The 22,783-nt window shown below is 39.8% G+C and overlaps 1 protein-coding gene across 4 annotated transcripts in view; it reads right to left on the bottom strand.

Annotated features, from left to right (window-relative positions):
• TPST1 (tyrosylprotein sulfotransferase 1) overlaps window positions 1–22,783 on the bottom strand; it is a 98,942-nt gene that overhangs the window by 34,350 nt on the left and 41,809 nt on the right. For all 4 annotated transcript variants that reach the window (XM_064296062.1, XM_064296064.1, XM_064296065.1 and 1 more), the window contains one exon: window positions 211–409. In XM_064296062.1, the coding sequence (XP_064152132.1) occupies window positions 211–409 (199 nt within the window). The remainder of the gene's footprint in view (window positions 1–210; window positions 410–22,783) is intronic.

Raw genomic sequence — 22,783 nt, 5'->3', positions numbered from 1 at the left:
GGGCAAAATACATTTAAAGAACTGTTTCTACAGCTCTTGGGAAGTGCCACAGTTACCCTTAAAATGCAGTGGAAAACTTCTGATAATAAAGCATTGTACGAATAAAATTTTTCTAATTTAAAATTATTTTCTCATTATAAATAAGAAAAATCTTTTCAAAACTCAAATTACATATCCAGTTTTCTCAGTCAATTTAAAACTCTCACTTACCCTCCTTGTGTTTTCAAGGATTTTGGGATCGGGTTTTCCATAGTTAGGTGGGTTGGCATATGGGTCATATCCGAGTTTGGCAAGCATGGGTGCGATCACTGCCATGTCTTGTAAAACATCTGGAGGGATCTTCCCAACCCATTTGGATAGCGCTCCCACATTGACTGGCTTGATGACTTGGTCTGTAGATCTCTCCACTCTGAAAACAATAACATGTGAACAAACATTTGTTTAGAATAGGAAAAATGTATAAGAAGCTAGAAATTATTTTTGATAACTTAAAAAGTTGTAAGTGTCTAAATTATAAAGCAATTGAGAAAGAGGGGACTAAGTAGGCTTAGCACTTTTTACCAGACTTTTTTTTTTTTTTTCATATTCTAAGTTTGACAGCAATTACTAGCAACCCCAGATTTCTAGAAATAGGAAAGAGGATGAACTGAAAACATCTGCACAAAATGTGTTGACACTTTAATTATGATATCCAGAAAAATAAAGATTAAGATTGTTCAGAAAAAGTCAGCCAACTTACTTGAAATGCATCCAAATAAATAAGATACATTGGTAGATGACTAGAGGGATAGACATCCACCCAAACCAAAAGCCCACTGCTTTTTCGAGTCAATTTCAATTCACAGTGACCCTATGGGACAGAGTAGAACTGCCCCATAGGGTTTCCAAGGCTGTAATCTTTATAGAAACAGACTACCACATCTTTCTCCCATGGAACAGCTGGTAGGTTTGAGCTGTTGACCTTTCGGTTAGCAGCCAGGGCTTAACTACTATGCCACGAGGGCTCCTTAGACAGATGGACAGGTATGTGATTAAGCAAATATAGCAAAATGTTAATTGCAGAATCTGGGTGCTCGGTATAATTCTTCAAATTCTCCTGTATGTTTGAAAATTTTCAGAATAAAATATGATGGGAAAAAAGCCAGCCACGAATCCACTAAAAATGCAAAATATTTTTGTATCGACTTCCTAAAGGACCCCATTTTCTAAGGAAGATAAAGGAGTGCCGTTTTCTGATTTTCAACGTTACGGGATTTATCTAGCTAAATGTGTACTATCTCTTGACTGGAAATTTACTTTAAGCTTGTAGCGATTATATTCACTATATTGGGCTACATAACTAGTTAACCTTAAGAGAGAATGTAACATAAAATACCATCTGGATTTAAATTAAACCTGAATTAGCAGATTCTGGCCAAGTGACTATAAAACTGAAGTGCTTAGAAGAGTTTTATGTCTTAATACCCAAGAAGTCATTCAAACATTATATTCTAATAAAAGGTGAAAGCTCTTTTCTTTAAGTATATGACCTCTCGCTGCAGATATTCTTTATCTGATGAGCCTTCACTCAAAGGGGCTCCTCCCCTAAAACAACAGACAAGAGAAAATAAGATGACTCCTTCCTGGGATTCTGCTGAGGTCACCCTCTCCAAACTTTCCTGAGGCCTCAACAGCCACACAGTTTTCTCCCTCTTCGATATTTCCCCAGGACTCCACTTAGCCCACTGCTTTCTTCACTCTCTGCATTCTTTAGAGGTGGCTCCATCTCCAGTTATCTCTGTTTGATAGTCTTTACCCTTGTAAACATGTTCTGGTTTGTCCAGGACGGGCCCTGTTTATAACCCAGCTTCACGATTAACAGCATCGCCCATGCCCTCTCATTAAGTGTTCAGGTTTGTATAATCAGTTACATGGTCACCCTGCCGTATGCCCTACAGGCACCTCAAAACGAAGGTGGTCCAAAACTGGATGGTCATCTTCTCTCAAGATCTGTTCCTCTGCATGGACATCATGTCTTGATAAATGGCGCCACCACCTACCCACAAGGCAAAGCCAGAGCTCTGGGATGGGACAGGGAGGAAGCAAGACTACTCCCAAACTATCCAGTCCTACAGCCTTTATCTTTGAGTAGGATGACCTACTCTCCACTCCTGCTGGCACTATCTTGGTTCAAGTCACCATCATTTCTCACTCAGATGACCACAAAAGCCTCCGATTCTCCCTGCATCTAAACAGCTGGTTTCCTTGCCCAACTATCTATCACTCCACCAGACTATAAGGAGGGTCTGTGTCTTTTTCATGTCGATATCAACAGCATCTAGCACAAAAACACATAATAGATGCTCAGTAAATGCTTCTTAAATGAATAAATGACTAAAAGCTTTTCATGGGGAAAAAACCCCTATATTATTAGTTTATATAAACATACTCAAAGAGAAATCAAGGATCATGTCTTTGTAAGGATGTAAAAATGGCTTGGGGCAGTGTCTGACTTCCCCCAACCCCACAAATGGGAAGGAAAACCAAGATCAACAGGACAAGGCTGACTCCCATGAGGGGGAGGCCAAACAAACCTCCTCTCTCCATCATCTTTACCAATTCTGGCACCAATCATCCCTCCCACAGCACTCTCTACTTCTCTGCTGGGTTTGATTATCCATTGCAAGGGCCACACAGAATTCACAGACCACACTCACGGTTATGGGGTTTATTAGGGAAGTAACAGTTACACTTCAAGCTCAGGACACAGTTCTTCCATCAGGACAGCCTCTTTCCAGCCATGCTCGCAGGCATGCCTCTCCCTGGCCCTCGGCCTCTGCCCAAAGGCGCTCAGCTTTCTCTATTCGTGGGCCAGGAAGCCCACCGCACCATCTCCTGCTTCCGGGTCTCTCCTGCTGCTCTCTCCTTCCTTGGTGGTGGGCTCCTCCTCTCTGCTCTGGAATTGGCTCTCTTTTAAGGCAAAACTGACCAATCCCTCTGGTACACCACAATTATCCCATCACACAATCACCTGGGTGCAAGTTACAAGTCCATGGCTAGAAAGGCCACACACAAAAGTAATTAATCATGCCGCAAGAGAGATCATGTCTACCTGACGCATAAGATGAAAGAACTGGGGAGTGTCCAAGTATTAAACTGCGTGATGCTTCCTGTGGTGTGCTAGGAATCTTAGAGAATGGGAGGCACTTCCAGGGGAAAAAAAAGCCTTAGAGTAAACAAGGACTAATATCTTCTGTCCATCCTATGCCAGGGACTTTGAATATGAGACCTAAATTTAACCTTTAAAACAACCTTAAGAGGAAGATATTATCAGTTTCCATTTTTCAAATATGTAAACTGAGGCCCAGAGAAGGTAATATTTGCCCAAGTTCATACAGTCTGTAAATGATGGAGTCAAAGGTCTGTTCAAAGCTCCCCTTCTTCCCCCACTTTCTCTTACTGTCTTCATCTTGATCACCTTCATTTTACATTCGGTGCTTCCCTGGGCCCCGGTGCTGCAGTGGTTAAAACGATTGACTGCTAACCAAAAGGTCATCAGTCCGAAACTACCAGCAGCTCCGTGGGAGAAAGATGTGGCAGTCTGTTTCTATAGAGATTTACAGTCTTGGAAACCCTATTGGGTCGCTATGAGTCGGAAGTGGCTTGACAGCAGTGGGTTTAGTAGGATGCTTCCCTGAAAACATCAGCCTTTTGAGCTACACTGCATACAGTGGGCAAGTTGGTTGACCACGATGATATAAACATACAAATGTGCTATACAGAAAAAGGATATACACAGTGCGGTGCTGGTGATGTTTAACAACCAGCTGGGAGAAAAGGCCCATGATTTGTAGTATTTCCTGATGTTTATGGTATAAATACTCCTAACATGACCTCACTGACTCCAAGCTGGAAAGAGGTGCACAAAATGGGCTTTCTAGAGCTAGCACAAGCCAGCTCCCAGGACACTGCACAGTACCTCCAGGGCCACACACCTCATCTCAAATTCTGAATTCAAAAAGCCTCCAAACTAAATGCTTCCCTGTAACTCACTGGGCAGCAAGATCTGACCTGAATTGACGAGAATCTATGTGTATTCTTTATTCCATGAGACATATGCAGTCGTACTCTTTGATGTACGAATGTTCATGTGTTTGATTACAGGGTTCTGGCCCAGGACCAGCAGAGGATGTTACAAAATATATGTTATGTGCACCACACTGCCTTCCTAAAATCTAAAAAATTCTGTATTCTGAAACACATCTGGGTCAAGCATTGGGGTCACACAGAGGGTCTTGTATATCATGACTGGGAAGTTGGCTTTATCTTGAAAATGATGGGGAATGACTGAAGGGCAGAGGTGGGGAAAGAGACAAACACCTGTGTTTACTTACCACTTACCAGGTTCGAATAAGACATTCAGTGAGTAATAAACGATAGAGACAAAGTAAAAAGATAGAGTGTTGTCCCAATGTTGGGAAGCCATACAAACCTTCTATACTTAAACTCTTGGGGTTGTTTCTTAGTCCCAAATCAGCTCTCTGGGTTCACCTTTCCTCTCTTTCCATGGGTTGTAGTTATTTAGATTGTCTTTTTCTAAGAGGCAGCAACATGGGGTGGAAAGAATGCAGACCTAGAAGTGCAGTCTATGTGTTCTAGCTTTGTCAACTAAGAAAAACTCTGATCCTCAGAGAGTGGAGATAATGACCACTAACAAGTAGAGACCTGCAGTTTCAAAAAACGTTGTTCAAAAGCAGGGGTTAGCCAAGTATGGCCCAAATCTGCCCTGTTGCCTGTTTTTGTAAATAAAGTTTTATTGGAACATGGCCACACCCATTTGTTTCTGTGTTATCTATGGATGCTTCACTCTATAACAGCAAGCTGCAACAGAAACCGTATGCAAAGCCAAAAATATTTACTATCTGGCCCTTTACAGAAAAAGTTTACCACCCCTGTTCAAAAGGATATGGTGACTAGAGGGAATCAGGTCTGGTCCAGGGAGCCTGATTTTCTTTTCTAGACAGTAGGCTGCATGGAGCTTATCAAATCTCCTTTGCTCCTTCAGTCCTTCTAGAAGTTAGCCAACACGCAGGCCTGAAGTGTACTAGAGTATGAACTAGTTACTATTCCAACAGCCTCTAGTCTCAGTGGGACCTAACAGCACAGCGCCTGACATACCGGTATAACGCAACACCCACAGCCGCGACGCAGCACTGCCAGGCCAGACATTTGTGAATCAGCACATTCTGCCCCTGTCAGCAAGGGTTCAGGCTCCTTTAGCTCTGTAGCATTCATAGTGGCAGGCACCCTTCCTTCACGAATGGGGATGATGCCAAAGTTCTGCAGTGCTGAGGTAAACACAATCCCCAAGACACTCATTTTAAGCACAGCTCTTCCATGAGTTTCAATGAAACACTACAGCCATGCTAGCTGCCAAACCACCAAACTAAATTATGATACACAGCAACTACCATAGTAAACCGAATCCTCCGGATTAAAGCATCAGTGCTGGAATGGAAATGTAAAAAGGAATGAGTCAAAGAGTATACAATCTAAATGGTGAGATATATTACAGTAAATCCCAGGATGAAATACCATTAAAAGTCACGTTCTCAAAGGCTATTTCACTATTAGAAAATTCTAAGCTTATGTCCTGTGTAAGAGGATTTAAAAATGAATATGCACCAGGAAGTCAATTTTCTAAAAATATGTTATATATATGCATTGACTCACACCAAAATGCAAACGACAACAGTGGTATGATTAAGCATGACTTTTATTTTCTTTCTCATTTTTTCTGTATTTTCTATATTAAACGATGTCTTTTGTTTTTTCACCCATGCAATGGGGGGGAAGCACAGGATCACAAAGAATATCTTTGCCCAGAAGTCAAACATTTATCTTAAGCTCAACATGGTCCAAACCAAACTTCTGAGTCCTAACCTCAAAATCTGCTATACCCACAGCCCTCCTCATCTCAGTTAAAAGCAACCCCATTCTCTGACTACTCAAGATAGAACAAAACTGGAATTATCTTTGACTGTTCCTTTCTCTTATGTTCCACATTCAATCCCATTAGAAAAATTTGCCAACTATACCTTCAAAATATATCCAAATCTGACTACTTCTCATTAACTTCACTGCTACTCCCCTGGTCCAAGCCAGTATTATTTCTCACCTGGATTTCTGCAATATTCTTCTAATAGGTCTCCCTACTTCCTCCATTACACCCCTGTGGCCTATTCTCAGCATATGAGCCAAAGAAAGCCTTTAAAAATACAAGTAGAATCATGTCGCTCCCCTACTCCCTCTGAAAATGAAAGGAACTCTGAGAAACCATGGAAGAACTTTTTCGTCCCCCCAAATCACCACATGGAAACAGACAAAGCAACTAGACAACAAAGCCAAAACCCATGAACAACTTCTGCAACAAAGCTAGGTAATCAAGTAGGACCACAAATCCCAAAATACAAATTAGCGAAGATCCAACAATACCTGCCATACCTTTACAGATGAACTTTTATGTGGGAGAGAACAGAAGGAAGTAACAGGGCACCTCATAGACTGAGAACAGGAGAATGCCAAAATAGCCAAGAGCTAGCCTCTGAAAATCACAGCAGACCTATTTGAAACTAGGAGGAGTTTCGCCCAAACCAAAAGCAGATTAAGTGCAAAGGGTACTTGGTAAGTTTTCAAAGCGGCTAGAGAATGCTGGGAGACAAACTCTTGAAACCAACCAGCCAAAGCTCCTTTCCAGGTCAGGAGCTTACCATTAAAAGAAGAGAGAGAGAATAAGGAGCATAGCATCTCTACAGGTGAAGAAAGCTACCAGAAAGGCCCAAAAAACGCATTACAATTGTAGCTTACTATTTATTTCAAAACAAGCTCAAAGACATTTAAAAATGATACAACACATAAAAGAACAGCATTAATAACAACAAAGACTTAGAGACGAGGTGACAGAACTAAAAAAAATTAGAAATGATGAAATAAAAATATCATTTCAGAGATGAAGACTAAACAAAGGAAGCTGAGAGCTAATAAATACAACAAATAATACCCTTAAGAGAAATTAAAGGTTAAATAATGCCTTCAAAGACACAAATACATGCTTTAAAACAGCTGAAAACAGAAGAAATATTTTAAAAATAAAATGAATGAAAACACAGAATTCAACACTGCTCTATCAGTAATTGACAGATCCAGCAAGCAAAAAATCAGTAAGAATATATTTGAACTAAACAGCACCATCGATCAACTGGACACAATTGACATTCATAGAATACTTCATCTAACAGCGGAATATACGTTCTTCTAAAACTCATACAGAACACTCACCGAGATGGACCACATTCTGAGCCATAAAACACACCTTAACAAATTCAGAAGAGTAAAAATCATACAACTTATACTTTCAGGCAACAATGGAATTAAACTAGAAATTAATGACAGATAGCTGGAAAATCCCAAACTATCTGGCAGTGAAACAACACACTTCTAAATAACACATGGGCGAAAGAAGTCTCAAGAGAAAATAAATATTTTGAACTTAATGAAAATAAAAATAACACCTTATCAAAATGTGTGGGATACAGTGAAAGGAATGCTTAGAGAAAAATTTATAGCATTGCACGCATATATTAAAAAAGAAAAAATATCCAAGCTTCTACCTTGAGAAACTAAAAAAAAAGGACACATGAAACCCAAAGCAAGCAAATGAGAAGAAATAAGTTAGAGCACATACCAGTGAAATTGAAAATAGAGAAAATCAATGAACCTAAAAGTTGGTTCTCTGAAAAGATCAATCCAATTGATAAAACCCATCCTACTGGTCTCTTTGAAAGATAAGGAGCCAATCCATTATCTTGGAAATTGATAAATAAATAAAAGGAAAGAATCAGCATTTATCATGCCCTTCCTGTATGAACTGGACCCTGGCTAACCAAACAGCAGATGCAGGATGTGTCTCTATAAAATTTGTTCAACTAAAATAATAAGAAAGAAACGAAAGAATTAGAATATCAAATTTTGCAAGACCGAACAAACTGATGAACCTAGGCACTAAGGATCTCAACAGCTGCTAAAATTACAGAAGAGACAAGCACGCATATGGGGAGCCTCGCCTAATCGGACCTTGAGTCTGACAAGACCTCTAGATCCAGCTGCCAATTTGCATGAAGCGCAGAATTCAGAGGAACCGATGAACAATCCGCAGTTCCACTACAAAACCACCCGATTTTGCCATCAGCAAAATTCAGACTGTGAGTAACTTTACAGGTTAAATGGCCTGGGTTCTTCAAAACATGAAGTGTATGGTAAAGAAAGAAATGGAGAGTTTGGAAACCTGTAGATTAAAAGAAATTTAAAAGACATGTCAAATTATTTTTAATAGGTAAATGAAAACTATATTGCCTATGGATACGCATTTCGGTGATACAACTGTAAAGAAACATTAAGAAAGTGATTTTTAAAAGTATCAGAATAGTGACTAGGCCAGGCATGTTTCTTCAGTGCCTGTTCCCTCTGCCTGGACTACCTTTCCCTCGATAACCATCCACTTGGCTGACTACTCCCTTATGTCCTTCATGACTTTGCTCAGATCTCATCTTCTCAATGAGGCATACTCTGACTACTCTACTTAATATTACAATCTGCCTCTCATAATCCCCTGGTTCCTGATCCCCTTTATTGTCCCCGACTTCTTCCTTTTTCCATAGCATTGTTAAATAAAGGGAAAGTATAGCCATCCAACACGTGCTTTTCTTATTATGTTTCTTTGTTTCTGGTCTCCGCCCCCCCGCACCCCCCCCATCGTAAGCTCCATGAGGGCAGGAATTTTTGTCTCTTTTGTTCACTTGCTCTTGCCCTCCTACAGGTCTCTGTTCAAATGTCACCTTAATAATGAGGCCCTCCTTCACTGTTCCTATTCCCTAGCTCTTGGCAACTCCCTATTCTCTGCTTTATTTCTCCCCACAAAATGTATTACTATCTGCCATACTATCTAATTTTTTTTTACTGTTTTGTATGAGATGGCTCCCCAAATGCTAATGTGTGTTGCATGAAGACAGGGTTTTGACTTATTGCCTGTTTGCTAACCCCTGTATCCTCTGCCTGAGGCCTAATGCGTGCTCAGTAAAGGCATGCTGAGTGAACAAATAAACAACCTTAATCCTACTTATTTTTTTTCTATTCTTTCTTTACTCAAGAGTTTTTACTATGAATGGCAACTGAACTTTACCAAGAGTCTTTTCTGCATTTAATGATATGATCATGTGGCTTCTCTCCTTTCATTGATTGATGCAGTGAATTATGGTGCTAGGTTTTTCTTTCATCCCTGAAATAAAAACTATCTGGTCATAATAGCTTATCAATCTTTAATACACTGGTGAATTCTATTTATTAATACTTTATTTATGATTTTAACATCTATATCCGTAAGAAAATTGATCTGACTTTCTGTAATTTCCATTGGGTTTTGCCATTAAATCATGGCTTCATAAAGTGAACTGGAGAACTTTCCATTGTTTTCTACGTCCTAAAACAGTTTAAATAGCTTTGGCCTCATCTGTTCTTTACAGGTTAGAAATAATTCCATTGTGAATCGTCTGTGTCACTGTAAATGGTGTCTCTTAATCACCTTTTCAACCTTCGATGGTACTCAACATGTTTAAATTATCTACCTCTCTCGAAAAATCATCTATTGTCTCTAGGTTTTCAATTTATTGCAAACAAGGTTCATGCAGTATTCTCATATACTTCTTTTTAATTTCTCTTATATCTGTCATTATTTCTTTTTCATCCTAAAAAAAAAAAGTGCATCCTACATATACATCCTATGTAGTATACATTTGCACTTTTTTTCCTTTCATCAACACTGCAAACGAGTCTGCCCTTTTATTGATCATATCAAAGAATCGACTGTTAAAATTTATCCTTCCTATTTTTATTTATCAACTTCAGCTTTTATCTCCACTAACTTTAGAATTCATACCCCCCTAACTCCTTTGTGTAAGGTATCATTCCACCGTCTTAAATTCCCATACAGACTGGGTCTATTTCTTATTCTATTCTTCACTAGTCATCAAAACGGATCTTGATTCCTGTGCAGGAGATTTTGTTATTAAAGTACTAAGGCAGACAGTAGTCAAAACAGCCTGGTACTGATACAACAACAGGCACATAGACCAATGGAACAGAATTGAGAACACAGATATAAATCCATCCACTTATGAGCAGCTGATATTTGACAAAGGCCCAGTGTCAGTTAATTGGGGAAAAGACAGTCTTTTTAACAAATGATGCTGGCATAACTGGATATCCATTTGCAAAAAAATGAAACAGGACCCATACCTCACACCATGCACAAAAACTAACTCCAAGTGGATCAAAGACCTAAACATAAAGACTAAAAAGATAAAGATCATGGAAGAAAAAATAGGGACAACGTTAGGAGCCCTAATACAAGGCATAAACAGAATACAAAACATAACCAAAAATGACAAAGAGAAACCAGATAACTGGGAGCTCCTAAAAATCAAACACCTATGCTCATCTAAAGACTTCACCAAAAGAGTAAAAAGACCACCTACAGATTGGGAAAAATTTTTCAGCTATGACATCTCCGACCAGCGCCTCATCTCTAAAATCTATATGATTCTGTTAAAACTCAACCACAAAAAGACAAACAACCTAATCAAAAACTGGGCAAAGGATATGAACACGCACTTCACTAAAGAAGATATTCAGGCAGCTAACAGACACATGAGAAAATGCTCTCGATCATTAGCCATTACAGAAATGCAAATTAAAACTACGATGAGATTCCATCTCACTCCAACAAGGCTGGCACTAACCCAAAAAAAAAAAAAAAAAAAATGTTGGAGAGGCTGCAGAGAGATTGGAACTCTTATACACTGCTGGTAGGAATGTAAAATGGTACAACCACTTTGGAAATCTATCTGGCGTTTTCTTAAAAAGTTAGAAATAGAACTACCATACAACCCAGAAATCCCACTCCTCAGAATATACCCTAGAGAAATAACAGCCTTTACACGAACAGATATATGCACTCCCATGTTTATTGCAGCTCTGTTTACAATAGCAAAAAGCTGGAAGCAACCAAGGTGTCCATCAACGGATGAATGGTTAAATAAATTATGGTCTATTCACACAATGGAATACTACGCATCGATAAAGAACAGTGACAAATCTGTGAAACATTTCATAACATGGAGGAACCTGGAAGGCATTATGCTGAGTGAAATTAGTCAGATGCAAAAGGCCAAATATTGTATAAGACCGCTATTATAAGATCTTGAGAAATAGTATAAACTGAGAAGAACATATTCTTTTGTGGTTACGAGAGGCGGAGGGTGGGAGAGGGTTATTTACTGATTAGTTAGTAGATAAGAACTACTTTAGGGGAAGGGAAGGACAATACTCAATACAGGGAAGGTCAGCTCAACTGGACTGGACCAAAGGCAAAGAAGTTTCCGGGATAAACTGAATGCTTCGAAGGTCAGCGGAGCAAGGGCAGGGGCTTGGGGACTATGGCTTAAGGGGGCTTCTAAGTCAATTGGCAAAATAAATTCTATTAAGAAAGCATTCTGCATCCCACTTTGAAGTGTGGCGTCTGGGGTCTTAAATGCTAACAAGCGGCCATCTAAGATGCATCAATTGGTCTCAACCCACCTGGAGCAAAGGAGAATGAAGAACACCAAGGTCACACGATAACTATGAGCCCAAGAGACAGAAAGGGGCACATGAACTTACATCATCCTGAGACCAGAAGAACTAGATGGTGCCCGGCCACAACCGATGACTGCCCTGACAGGGAGCACAACAGAGAACCCCTGAGGGAGCAGGAGAACAGTGGGATGCAGACCCCAAATTCTCATAAAAAGACCAGACTTAATGGTCTGACTAAGACTAGAAGAATCCCAGCGGTCATGGTCCCCAAACCTTCTGTTGGCCCAGGACAGGAACCATTCCCGAAGACTACTCATCAGGCATGGAAGGGACTGGACAATGGGTTGGAGAGATGCTGATGAAGAGTGAGCTACTTGTATCAGGTGGACACCTGAGACTATGTTGGCATCTCCTGTCTGGAGGGGAGATGGGAGGGTAGAGAAGGTTAGAAACTAGCAAAATGGTCACGAAAGGAGAGACTGGAAGGACGGAGCTGGCTGACTCATTAGGGGGAGAGTAAATGGGAGTATGCAGTAAGGTGTACATAAGTTTATATGTGACAGACTGACTTGATTTGTAAACTTTCACTTAAAGCACAATAAAAATTATTAAAAAAAAATAAAGTACTAAGGCAGGCCTCATTGCAAAGTGGGAGTAAAACCAGGGGTATGAACAGGAGCATTAAACAGGAGGTTCCAGAAGATATGTATAGCTGAAAGCTAATCTATGACTAACAAGAAAGTAGCTACCTAATCTAAGCTCATTGGGTGGGTGTGCGTGTGGGTGTGTGTGTGCTTCTAGTACTCTCTCCCCAATATACATTCCATGAGGGCAGGATTTTTTGCTTGTTTTGTTCAATGCTGTATCCCAAGTGCCTAGAATGGTGCTGGGTGCATAATAGGAGCTCAATAAATATTCGTCTAATAAACAAACTGAGGAAAATCTGTTTCAGACTCCTCAGAAAAAATCTGCATTTCTAGGTTTAGATTAATAGCACCAGGGTCAAGAAAAAAAAGCTCTCTCCTCTCCTGCTTGCCCCTCCTCTCCCATAAACCCCCAAAACAACCCACTGCCATCCAGTCCATTCCGAATCATAACAGCTCTAGTTATGCCTTGGTCCTTATTCTCCAGTTCCTTGCATGTTCTGGAATGAAGGCAGCTCTGTTGTGCAGTTTTGATGTTGTTTTGTCTTTGGTTGTTTTATTTTCTCTGTGAAACAACATCTTGGTGTTGGGCTAATCATGCATTCTTTGCAAGGAACAAATGTTATTTTCTTTGTTGTGGCCTACAAGTAGCTATAAAAACACTGACATTTTGCCAAAGTTTCCTCACTTGCTTCTTCTGCTTTGGTCCTCCAGCACGAAATAACAGAACCAATCTGGTAAAATGTTGTTAATAATCGCCCTAAGCCCATTTTGGATTTCAAGAACAATACACATGGCCAAATACATATTTAAACACTAACTAAAATTCAACAGGCTAAGCAGCAGATCCATCACTGTTCTTGTTAGTGCCGTCAAGTCAGTTCCAACTCACACCAACCCTATGTACAACAGAACAAAACACTGCTCGGTCCTGCGCCACCCTCACAATCATTGCTAGCTTTGAACCCATGATCTCAGCCACTATGTCAATCCATCTGGTCGAGGGTCTTTCTCCTTTTTGCTGACCCTCTACTTTACCAAGCATGATGTCCTTCTCCAGGGAGTAGTCCCTCCTGATAACACGTCCAAAGTACATGAGACGAAGTCTCGCCATCCTCGACTCTAATGAGTATTCCAGCTGTACTTCTTCCAAGACACATTTGTTTGTTCTTCTGACAGTCCATGGTATATTCTATATTCTTTGCCAACACCATAATTCAAAGGCATCAATTCTTTGGTCCTTCTTATTCACTGCCCCGCTTTCACATGCATATGAGGTGATTAAAAATATCATGGCTTGGGTCAGGTGTACACCTTAGTCCTCAAAGTGACATCTTTGCTTTTTAACACTTTAAGAAGGTCTTTTGCAGCAGATTTGCCCAGTGCAGTATGTCATTTGATTTCCTGACTGCTGCTTCCATGGCTGTTGATTGTAGAATCAAGTAAAATGAAACCCTTGACAACTTCAACCTTTTCTCTGTTTATCATGATGTTGCTTACTGGACCAGTTGTGAGGATTTTTGTTTTCTTATGCTGAGGTATAATCCATACTGAAGGCTGTGGTCTTTGACCTTCACCAGTAAATGCTGCAAGTCCTCTTCACTTTTAGCAAGCAAGGCTGTGTTATCTGCTTAACACAGGTTGTTGATGAGTCTTCCTCCAATCCTAATGCTGTGTTCTTTGTATAGTCCAGCTTCTCAGATATGTGCTCAGCATACAAACTGAGTAATTATGATGAAAGGATACAATCCTGACACACACCTTTCCTGATTTTAACCACACAGTGTATCTGTGTTCTGCTCAAACGACTGAGTCTCAGTTTATGTACAAGTTCCTCATAAGCACAATTAAGTGTTCTGGAATTCCCACTCTTCACAGTGTTATCCACAATTTGTTATGATCCACACAGTTGAATGCTTTAGCATAGTCAATAAAACACAGGTAAGCATCTTCCTGGTATTCTCTGCTTTCAGCCAAGATCCATCTGACATCAGCCATGGTATCCCTCATTCCACGTCCTCTTCTGAATCTGGCTTGAATTTCTGGCAGTTCACTGTTGATATACTGCTGTAACCATTTTTGAATGATCTTCAGAAAAATTTTATTTGTGTGTGATACTAATGATATTGTTCAATGATTTCCGCATTCTGCTGGATCATCTTTCTTTGGAATGGGCACAAATATGGCTCTCTTCCAGTCGGTTGGCCAGGTAGCTGTCTTTCAAATTTCTCAGCATAGATAAGTGAGTACCTCCAGCACCACATCCATCTACGAAACATCTCATTTGGTATTCCATCAGTTCCTGGAGGCTTGTTTTTCTCCAACGTCTTCAGTGCAGCTTAGACTTCTTCCTTCAGTACCATCGGTTCTTGATCATATGCTACCTCCTAAAATGGCTGAAAAATGGAATGGAACATATAAAGATCGATATCTTAGGCATCAGTAAGCTGAAATGGACTGGTACTGGCCATTTTGAATCAGACAATCATATGGTCTACTATGCCAGGAATGAAAAATTGAAGAGGAATGGCCTTGCATTCATCGTTAAAAAGAACATTTCAAGATTTATCCTGAAGTACGATGCTGTCAATGATAGGATAATATCCATATGCCTACAAGGAAGATCAATTAATATGACTATTATTCAAATTTACACAACAACCACTAAGGCCAAAGATGAAGAAATTAAAGATTTTTACCAACTTCTCCAATCTGAAATTGACCAGGTATACAACCAAGATGCATTGATAATTACTGGTGATTTGATATGAAAATTGGAAACAAAGAAGGAGGATTGATAGTTGGAAAATATGGCCTTGGTGACAGAAAAGATGCTGGAGATCATGATAGAATTTTGCAAGACCAATGACTTTTTCATTGCAAATATCTTTTTTCAACAATGTAAATGGCAACTATATACACAGACCTCACAGGATGGAATACACAGGAATAAATTGACTACATCTGGGAAAGAGACAATGGAAAAGCTCCATTTCATCAGTCAGAACAAGGCCGGGGTCGACTGCAGATCAGACCATCAATTGCTCATATGCCAGTTCAAGATGAAACTGATGAAGATTAGAACAAGTCCACCACAGCCAAAGTATGACCTTGAGTATATCCCACCTGATTTAGAGACCATCTCAAGAATAGATTTGACGCATTGAACACCAATAACCAAAAACATGATGAGTTGTGGAACGACATCATACGTGAAGAAAGCAAAAGGTCATTAAAAAAAAAGAAAAGACCAAAATGGATGTCAGGAGAGACTCTGAAACTTGCTCTTGAACACTGAGCAGCTAAAGCGAATGGAAGAGATGATGATGTAAAAGATAAAAGAGCTAAACAGAGGATTTTGAAAGGTGGCTTGAGAAGACAAAGTACTGTAATGAAATCTGGCGTTAGAAAACCAAAAGGGAAGAACACACTCAGCATTTCTCAAGCTGAAAGGACTAAAGAAAAAACTGAAGCCTCAAGTTGCAATACTGAAGGAGTCTATGGGGACATTATTAAACGACACAGAAGCAACCAAGAAGATGGAATGAATACACAGAGTCACTATACCAAAAATAAGTGGTCAACTGTTCAACCATTTCAGGAGGTAGCATATAATCAAGAACCAGTTGTACTGAAGGAATACGTCCAAGAGTCACAGAAGGCACTAGTGAAAATCAAGGCTCCAGGAATTGACAGAATACCAACTGAAATGTTTCAACAAATGGATGCAACCGTGGAAGTGTTCACTTCCCTATGCCAAGAAATTTGCTGGACACTATTTTTTTTTTATAGTACTAGAGTTAGGCACAGGCTCCTACCGGACTAATGCCTCTTGGAGAGTTCAACTGGCTAAAAAAAGGGAGGGGACATTCAGGGCAGTTAGGGAATATGAACTTCAGCACCCCAACATGGATCACCCAAAACCCAAACCAAACCTGCTGCCATCGTCTATTCCAACTCAGGGCGACCCAACAGGACAGAGTAGAATAGGGTTTCCAAGGAACGGCTGGTGGATTCAAACTGCTGACCTTTTGGTTAGCAGCTGTAGCTCGTCGCAGCTCTTAACCACTGCACCACTAGGGCTCCACCCAAGGATCACCCAAAGAGCACATATTTCATAAGTCAAACAGAAGCCAAATGTTCTTCTCTTTATTTGTTGAACTACTACTCATCCTTTAGGTCAGTGGTTCTCTAAAGGGAAAAGGGGGAGTATTTGCCCCTCCAGGGGACCTTTGGCAATATCTGGACATTTCGGGTTGCCACAACTGGGAGAAGGGAGGTTTGCTACTGGCCTCTAGTGGGTAAAGGCAAGAGATGATGCTCAATATCCTACAACGTACAGGAGAGCCCTCCACAACAAAAAATTATCCAGCCCAAAATGTCAATACTGCCAAGGTTGAGAAACCCTGCTTTAGGTCTTGGTTTGGTACCACATTATCCAGGAGGGCCTTCCTGAATACCCCAGACCTCTCCTTGGTTTTCCATAATTCTTGGAATTGTATTGTATATGAGTCTGTATCTTCTACTAGATCATGTGTTCAATTAGGGCAGAAATTGTTTATCTCCTGGGGCTAACACGGTGCCTAGTAAATAGTAGGTGCTCGACAAAGTAGCAGAGCCTACTACTTGCCTACCCCCAAGGTCATCATATTCATCTTAGTAAAAGAAATTCCAACTTTCAGTTGGGCACATAGTCAACTGGAATAGATTACATTTTCCAGTCTTTCTTACAGTTATGTATGGTCATATGACTAAGCTGAGGCTAACAGAATGCATAGAGCAGTATTACCTGGCAGCTACTAGGAAATGTCCTTCTTATATGCCTGCACCACCACCATCTGGCTGCTCAGACCATAGATGGGATGATGGGAGCTCCAACTTGGACCACGGGGATAATGGAGCCAAAAGCTGGAAGCAGCCTAGATGCTAGATGACTGTAGAGCTGACAAACCAGCTTTGGTCTGCCCTCATTTACATAACAGCTACTATTTCATTTAAAAGTCACTTTTATTTTGGGTCTCTATTACTTGCAGGGAGCCCTGGTTGTACAGTGGTTAAGAGCTCAGCTGCTAACCAAAAAGTCAGCAGTTCAAATCCACCAGCTGCTCCTTGGAAACCCCATGGGGCAGTTCTACTGTCCTTTAGGGTCACTGAGTCCTAATCGACTCGACAGCAACAAGTCTGGTTTTTATCATGTGCAGATCAATCTAATCCAAACTAATAAAAGAGCTAATCTCTAACTTTTATGAACTGTGCTTTATTAATTTACCTTCTTGTTCTGCTTCTTTCATTCTTCACCGACATATTCTGAAATATAATTTTTCCTCCATTCTGTTTTCCTTTTACAACCTGTTTTCCTCTGTCAATCATATCCCTTGTTTATTCAATTCCCCTTCTCCAGCTAAGAGCTCTCAGTCAGTTATCTTTTTAATGTGACTTGTACAAGAAGCACAGCTATTTCCACAACTCCAAAAGCAGTCTTCTCAGGCAGTGCTTGATTAACAATCAGACTTAAAAGATTGGTCTGCCTCCTTCAAAAAGGATAAGTAATCTAAGGTAGGCAGCCTAGTTCTCTGATAATTTTATGGGAGAAAAAAACGTTTAATGTATATAAAATTCTTCTGGGACGTTTCACTCTGAGCTAGTAGATCTCAGGAGCCCCCGGTGGCACAATGGTTAAGAGCTTGGCTGAATGAATATATTAATGAATACGCTAGTCTATCATAACCTGTTCATAATATTCTTGTCATCCTTAAAGGTCAGACAATTTTCAAGTGGATATTTAGTTAGCTTTCTCTGTTACTCCTGGAAGATATTATAAGAATTTTTAATTTCCAAACTAAATCCCATTTTAGAAATTAAAAAGAATTAAAATTCTAAATTTAATAAATATTCTTTTTTAACTTCCTCAAAAGTCCATTTCCCAAAGATAAATTTTGCATTATTTTCACTTACTTATTTAATCTTTCTTTGCTGTGGATCTGATTTCTAATTTTTTCTCTGCTTTACTTACTAGCAGCTGTACAGTGTCAGTTCTCACGTTCGTATTTGTTCTCCGAACTTACCACTGCCATTATCCTTTCCATCCTAACCTACTTGTACTTGGTGGTTGCTGGACCTTTTTTCACCTCTAACAGTGGATAATTCTTCTCTGAGTTGTATCTGTGATTCTTGTACTTGTTCTGGTGTTTCTTTTCTTTTTTTAAATTTTTTTTTTTTTTTTACTGTAGTAAAAACATACACATCAAAACATCTGCCAATACGAGTTCCATATTTACAATTCAATGACATCAATTCCATTTTTCATATTGTGCCACCATGATCACTATCCTCATCCAAAACATTGCACCACTATTAGCATAAGCTCAGTGACCCCCAAACAAAAACTCCCCATTTCTCTCCCTCTCACCCCAGACAACACTAATAATCTCTGGTTACTATATATTTGCTTACTTTATATAAGTGAGAGCATACAGTATTTGTCCTTTTGCGACTGACTTACTTCACTCAGCATGTTTTCAAGGTTCATTCACATTGTGGTATGCATCAGGACATCATTCTCTTTACGGCTGAACAATACTCCATTGTACAGATGGACCACATTGTGTTTACACATTTATGTGTGGATGGACATTCAGGTTGTTTCCATCTCTCAGCTATTGTGAATAATGCTGCTGTGAATATTGGTGGACCAGTATCTGTGTTCTTGTTTTCACTTCTGGGTATATACGTAGGATTGGGATGGGGGTGTTGGGTCATCTGTAATTCTATATTCAACTTTCTTTGAGGAACCACCAAACTTTTGTCCACAGTTTTTTATTGTTGTTACTGTTGTTGTTAGGTGCCGTCGAGTCAGTTCCAACTCACAGTGACCCTATGTAAAACAGGATGAAACACTGCTCGGTCCTGGGCCATCCTCATAGTCACTTTACACTTGAGCCCATTGTTGCAGCTACTGTGTCAATCCACCTTGTTGAGGGTCCTCCTCTTTTTCACTGGCCATCTACTTTACCAAGCATGATGTCCTTCTCCAGGTACTGGCCGTTCCTGATAACATGTCCAAAGTATGTGAGACGGATTCTCGCCATACTTGCTTCTAAGAAGCACTCTGGCTGTATTTCTTTTAAGACAGATTTGTTTGTTCTTCTGACATTCCATGGTATATTCAATACTCTTCGCCAGCAGCATAATTCAAAGGTTTCAATTCTTCTTTGGTCTTCCTTATTCAACGTCCAGCTTTCACATGCATAAGAGGCGAATGAAAATACCATGGCTTGGGTCAAGTGAACCTTAGTCCTCAAAGTGACATCTTCACTTTTTAACACTTTAAAAATGTCTTTTGCAGCAAATCTGCCCAAGGCAATACATCGCTGATTTCCTGACTGCTGCTTCCATGGGCGTTGATTGTGGATCCAAGTAAAACGAAATCCTTGACAATTTCAATCTCTTCTCTGTTCATCATGATGTTGGTTATTGGCCCAGTTGTGAGGATTTTTGTTTTCTTTATGTTGAGGTATATTCCACACTGAAGGTTGTAGTCTTTGATCTTCATCAGTAAGTGCTTCAAGTCCTAGGTTACTTTTTATTTCACTCATTCAAACTCAAGTTTACCTCCGTGGGTTTTTGCTATTGGTATTATTATTTGTTCCAAGTAATTTTATAGTATCTTAATGATTTTAATAGCAGAAATAACTCTGTACACTGTAGTAACTCCCTGGAAGTTTCCCAGATGGAAATGACTAAATTTTACAAGCCTTGAGAAAAAAAAAATTTTTTTTTTTTTTTGAGAACAGGTAATGTCAACAGCTTCAAAACTTACTTCTATTTTCTGCTCAAAATATTAGAGGAGTGAATCTCAGTAGTAGATACCGTTCAACAAGATCCTACTCCATATTCTATCAGTTGGAGAATCCTACTGGAATGTACCTTTCTGCCTAAAATGTTCTGCTGTTATCTGTTTTATGATGGAATTCTGGGTAAGACTTTACTGTTGGACCTCCGTATCTGCGGGTTCCACATCTGTAGTTTCAAACAAGTGGACCGAAAATACAGTAGTTCCATCTAGCTCAACTGACATAACATAGTTCATAATGAAAATGTTCTACATTCTACTTTGGTGAGTAGCATCTGGGGTATTAAAAGCCTGTGAGCAGCCATCTAGGACACTCTACTGGTCTCACCCCTTCGGGAGCAAGGAAGAATGAAAAAAACTAAAGATACAAGCGAAAGATCAGTCCAGGGACTAATGGACCACATCTACCATGGCCTCCACCAGACTGGGTCAAGTACAATTAGATGGTGCCCATCTACCACTAATGACTGCTCTGACAGGGATCAGAATATAAGGTCCCACACAGAGCTGGAGAAAAATGCAGAACAAAATTCTAACTCAAAAAGAAAGAACAGACTTGCTGGCTTGACAGAGACTGCAGAAACCATTAGAGTATGGCCCCCGGATACTCTTTCGGCCCAGTAACAAGGTCACTCCTGAGGTTCACCCTTCAGCCAAAGATTCAACAGGCCCATGGAATAAAACAAGACTAAAGGGATGCACCAGCCCTGGGGCAGGGACTGGAAGGCAGGAAGGAACAGGAAGGCCGGTAATAGGGAACCCAGGGTTGAGAAGGGAGTGTTGACATGTCATGGGATTCTTAACCAACGTCATAGAACGATGTGTGTATAACCGTTTGATAAGAAACTAGTTTGTTCTGTAAACCATCTAAAGTACAATAAAATAAAAAGAAAATACAGTAGTTTCCCTCTTATCCACAGTTTTACTTTCCACGGTTTCAGTTACCCATGTTCTTGGGCTCAGCTGTACTGAACATGTACAGGCTTTTTTTCTTGCCATTATTCCCTAAACAATACAGTATAACAACTATTTATATAGCATTTACATTTTATTAGGCATTATAAGTAATTTAGAGATGAGTTAAAGTATGTAGGAGGATATGTATAGGTTATATGCAAATACTACGCCATTTTATATAAAGAACTTGAGCATCCGTGGATTTTGGTATCTGCAGAGGGTCCTGGAACCAATTCCCCAAGGATACTGAGGGACAAGGTTCCAGTATTATAATTTTAAGTTAAAAAAACACTTGTATCTCTACTAGAAAGACCAAAACTAAAAGCACTGGCAATACCATGTGTTGACAAGGATGTGAAATAAACAAACACAAATTCATGTATGGTAAAGGCATATATGCACGGTACAGCCACTTTGGAAAACTGTTTGGAAGTATCTGTTAAAGTTAAAATATATACATCTTACGATCCAGCAGTTCCACTCACTGGTAGACACCCAAAGGAAATGAATGCTTATGCCCACCAAAAGCAATGTGTTTAAGAATGTTCTTAACAACTAAATCATAATAGCCCAAACCTAGAAACAACCCAAGTGTACAAGAATATAAAACAACAGAAGAATGGATGAGGTATATTTATAAACTGAAATACTATACAGCAATGAAAAGGAATGAACTATTGGTATTTATGATAACACGGGTGAATCTCTAATATGAAATGGAAGGACCCAGGCACAAAAGAATACAGATGCATGACTGCATTTACATGACATTAAAAAACTAATCTAATCTATGGTGACACAGGTCAGAATAGTGGTTACCTTGGGGTTGGGGAGGTTACTGCCTGGGAAGGGACATAAAGGAGCCTCCTGGGGTGCTAATAAATGTTTTGTATCTTGATATGGCTGATGATTACACAAGTGTGTGCGGATATAAAAATTCACCAAACTGTATAATGAATATTTGTACATTTACTATATTAAAAGGAGCCCTAGTGACTCAATAAAAAGAGCCCTGGTGGCGGAGTGGTTAACCACTTGGCTGCTAATCAAAAGGTCAGTGGTTCAAACCCACCAGCCACTTCGAGGGAGAGAGATGTGGCAGTCTGCTGTCTTAAAGATTTACAGCCTTGGGAACTTTATGGGGCAGCTCTACTCTGTCCTATAGTCACCATGAGTCAGAATCAACTCAACGAAGAGTTTTTTTGTTTGTTTTGGTGGTGCAATGATTAAGCACCCAGCTGCTAACCCAAAGGTCAGCAGTTTGGACCCAACAGCCACTCCACATGACAAAAAAACCTGGTGATCTGCTCCAGTAAAGATTTAAAAAAAAAAAAAAAAAACCAACCCATTGTCACTGAGTCAATTCTGACTCATAGTGACCCTATAGGACAAAGTAGAACTGCCCCACAGAGTTTCCAAAAAGCAGCTAGTGGATTTGAAATGCAGAGCTCTTAACCCCTGTGCCACCAGGGCTCCCCCACAAAGATTACAGCCTAGGAAATCCTATGGGGTAGTTCTACTCTATCCCATAGGGTCACTTTTGGTTGGAATCAACTCAATGGCATACAACCTCCAGATGTAAAAATTCTCCAAACTGTACAATGAATATCTATACAATTAATATATATACTTTTTTTAAAAAATTTATATAGTGTCAAGAATC

The sequence above is a fragment of the Loxodonta africana genome, chromosome 12 (genome assembly GCF_030014295.1).
Source record: "Loxodonta africana isolate mLoxAfr1 chromosome 12, mLoxAfr1.hap2, whole genome shotgun sequence".
Lineage (NCBI taxonomy): Eukaryota > Metazoa > Chordata > Mammalia > Proboscidea > Elephantidae > Loxodonta > Loxodonta africana.
The sequence above is the reverse complement of the archived record's forward strand: the minus strand, read 5'-3'. Positions and strand labels throughout refer to the sequence as shown.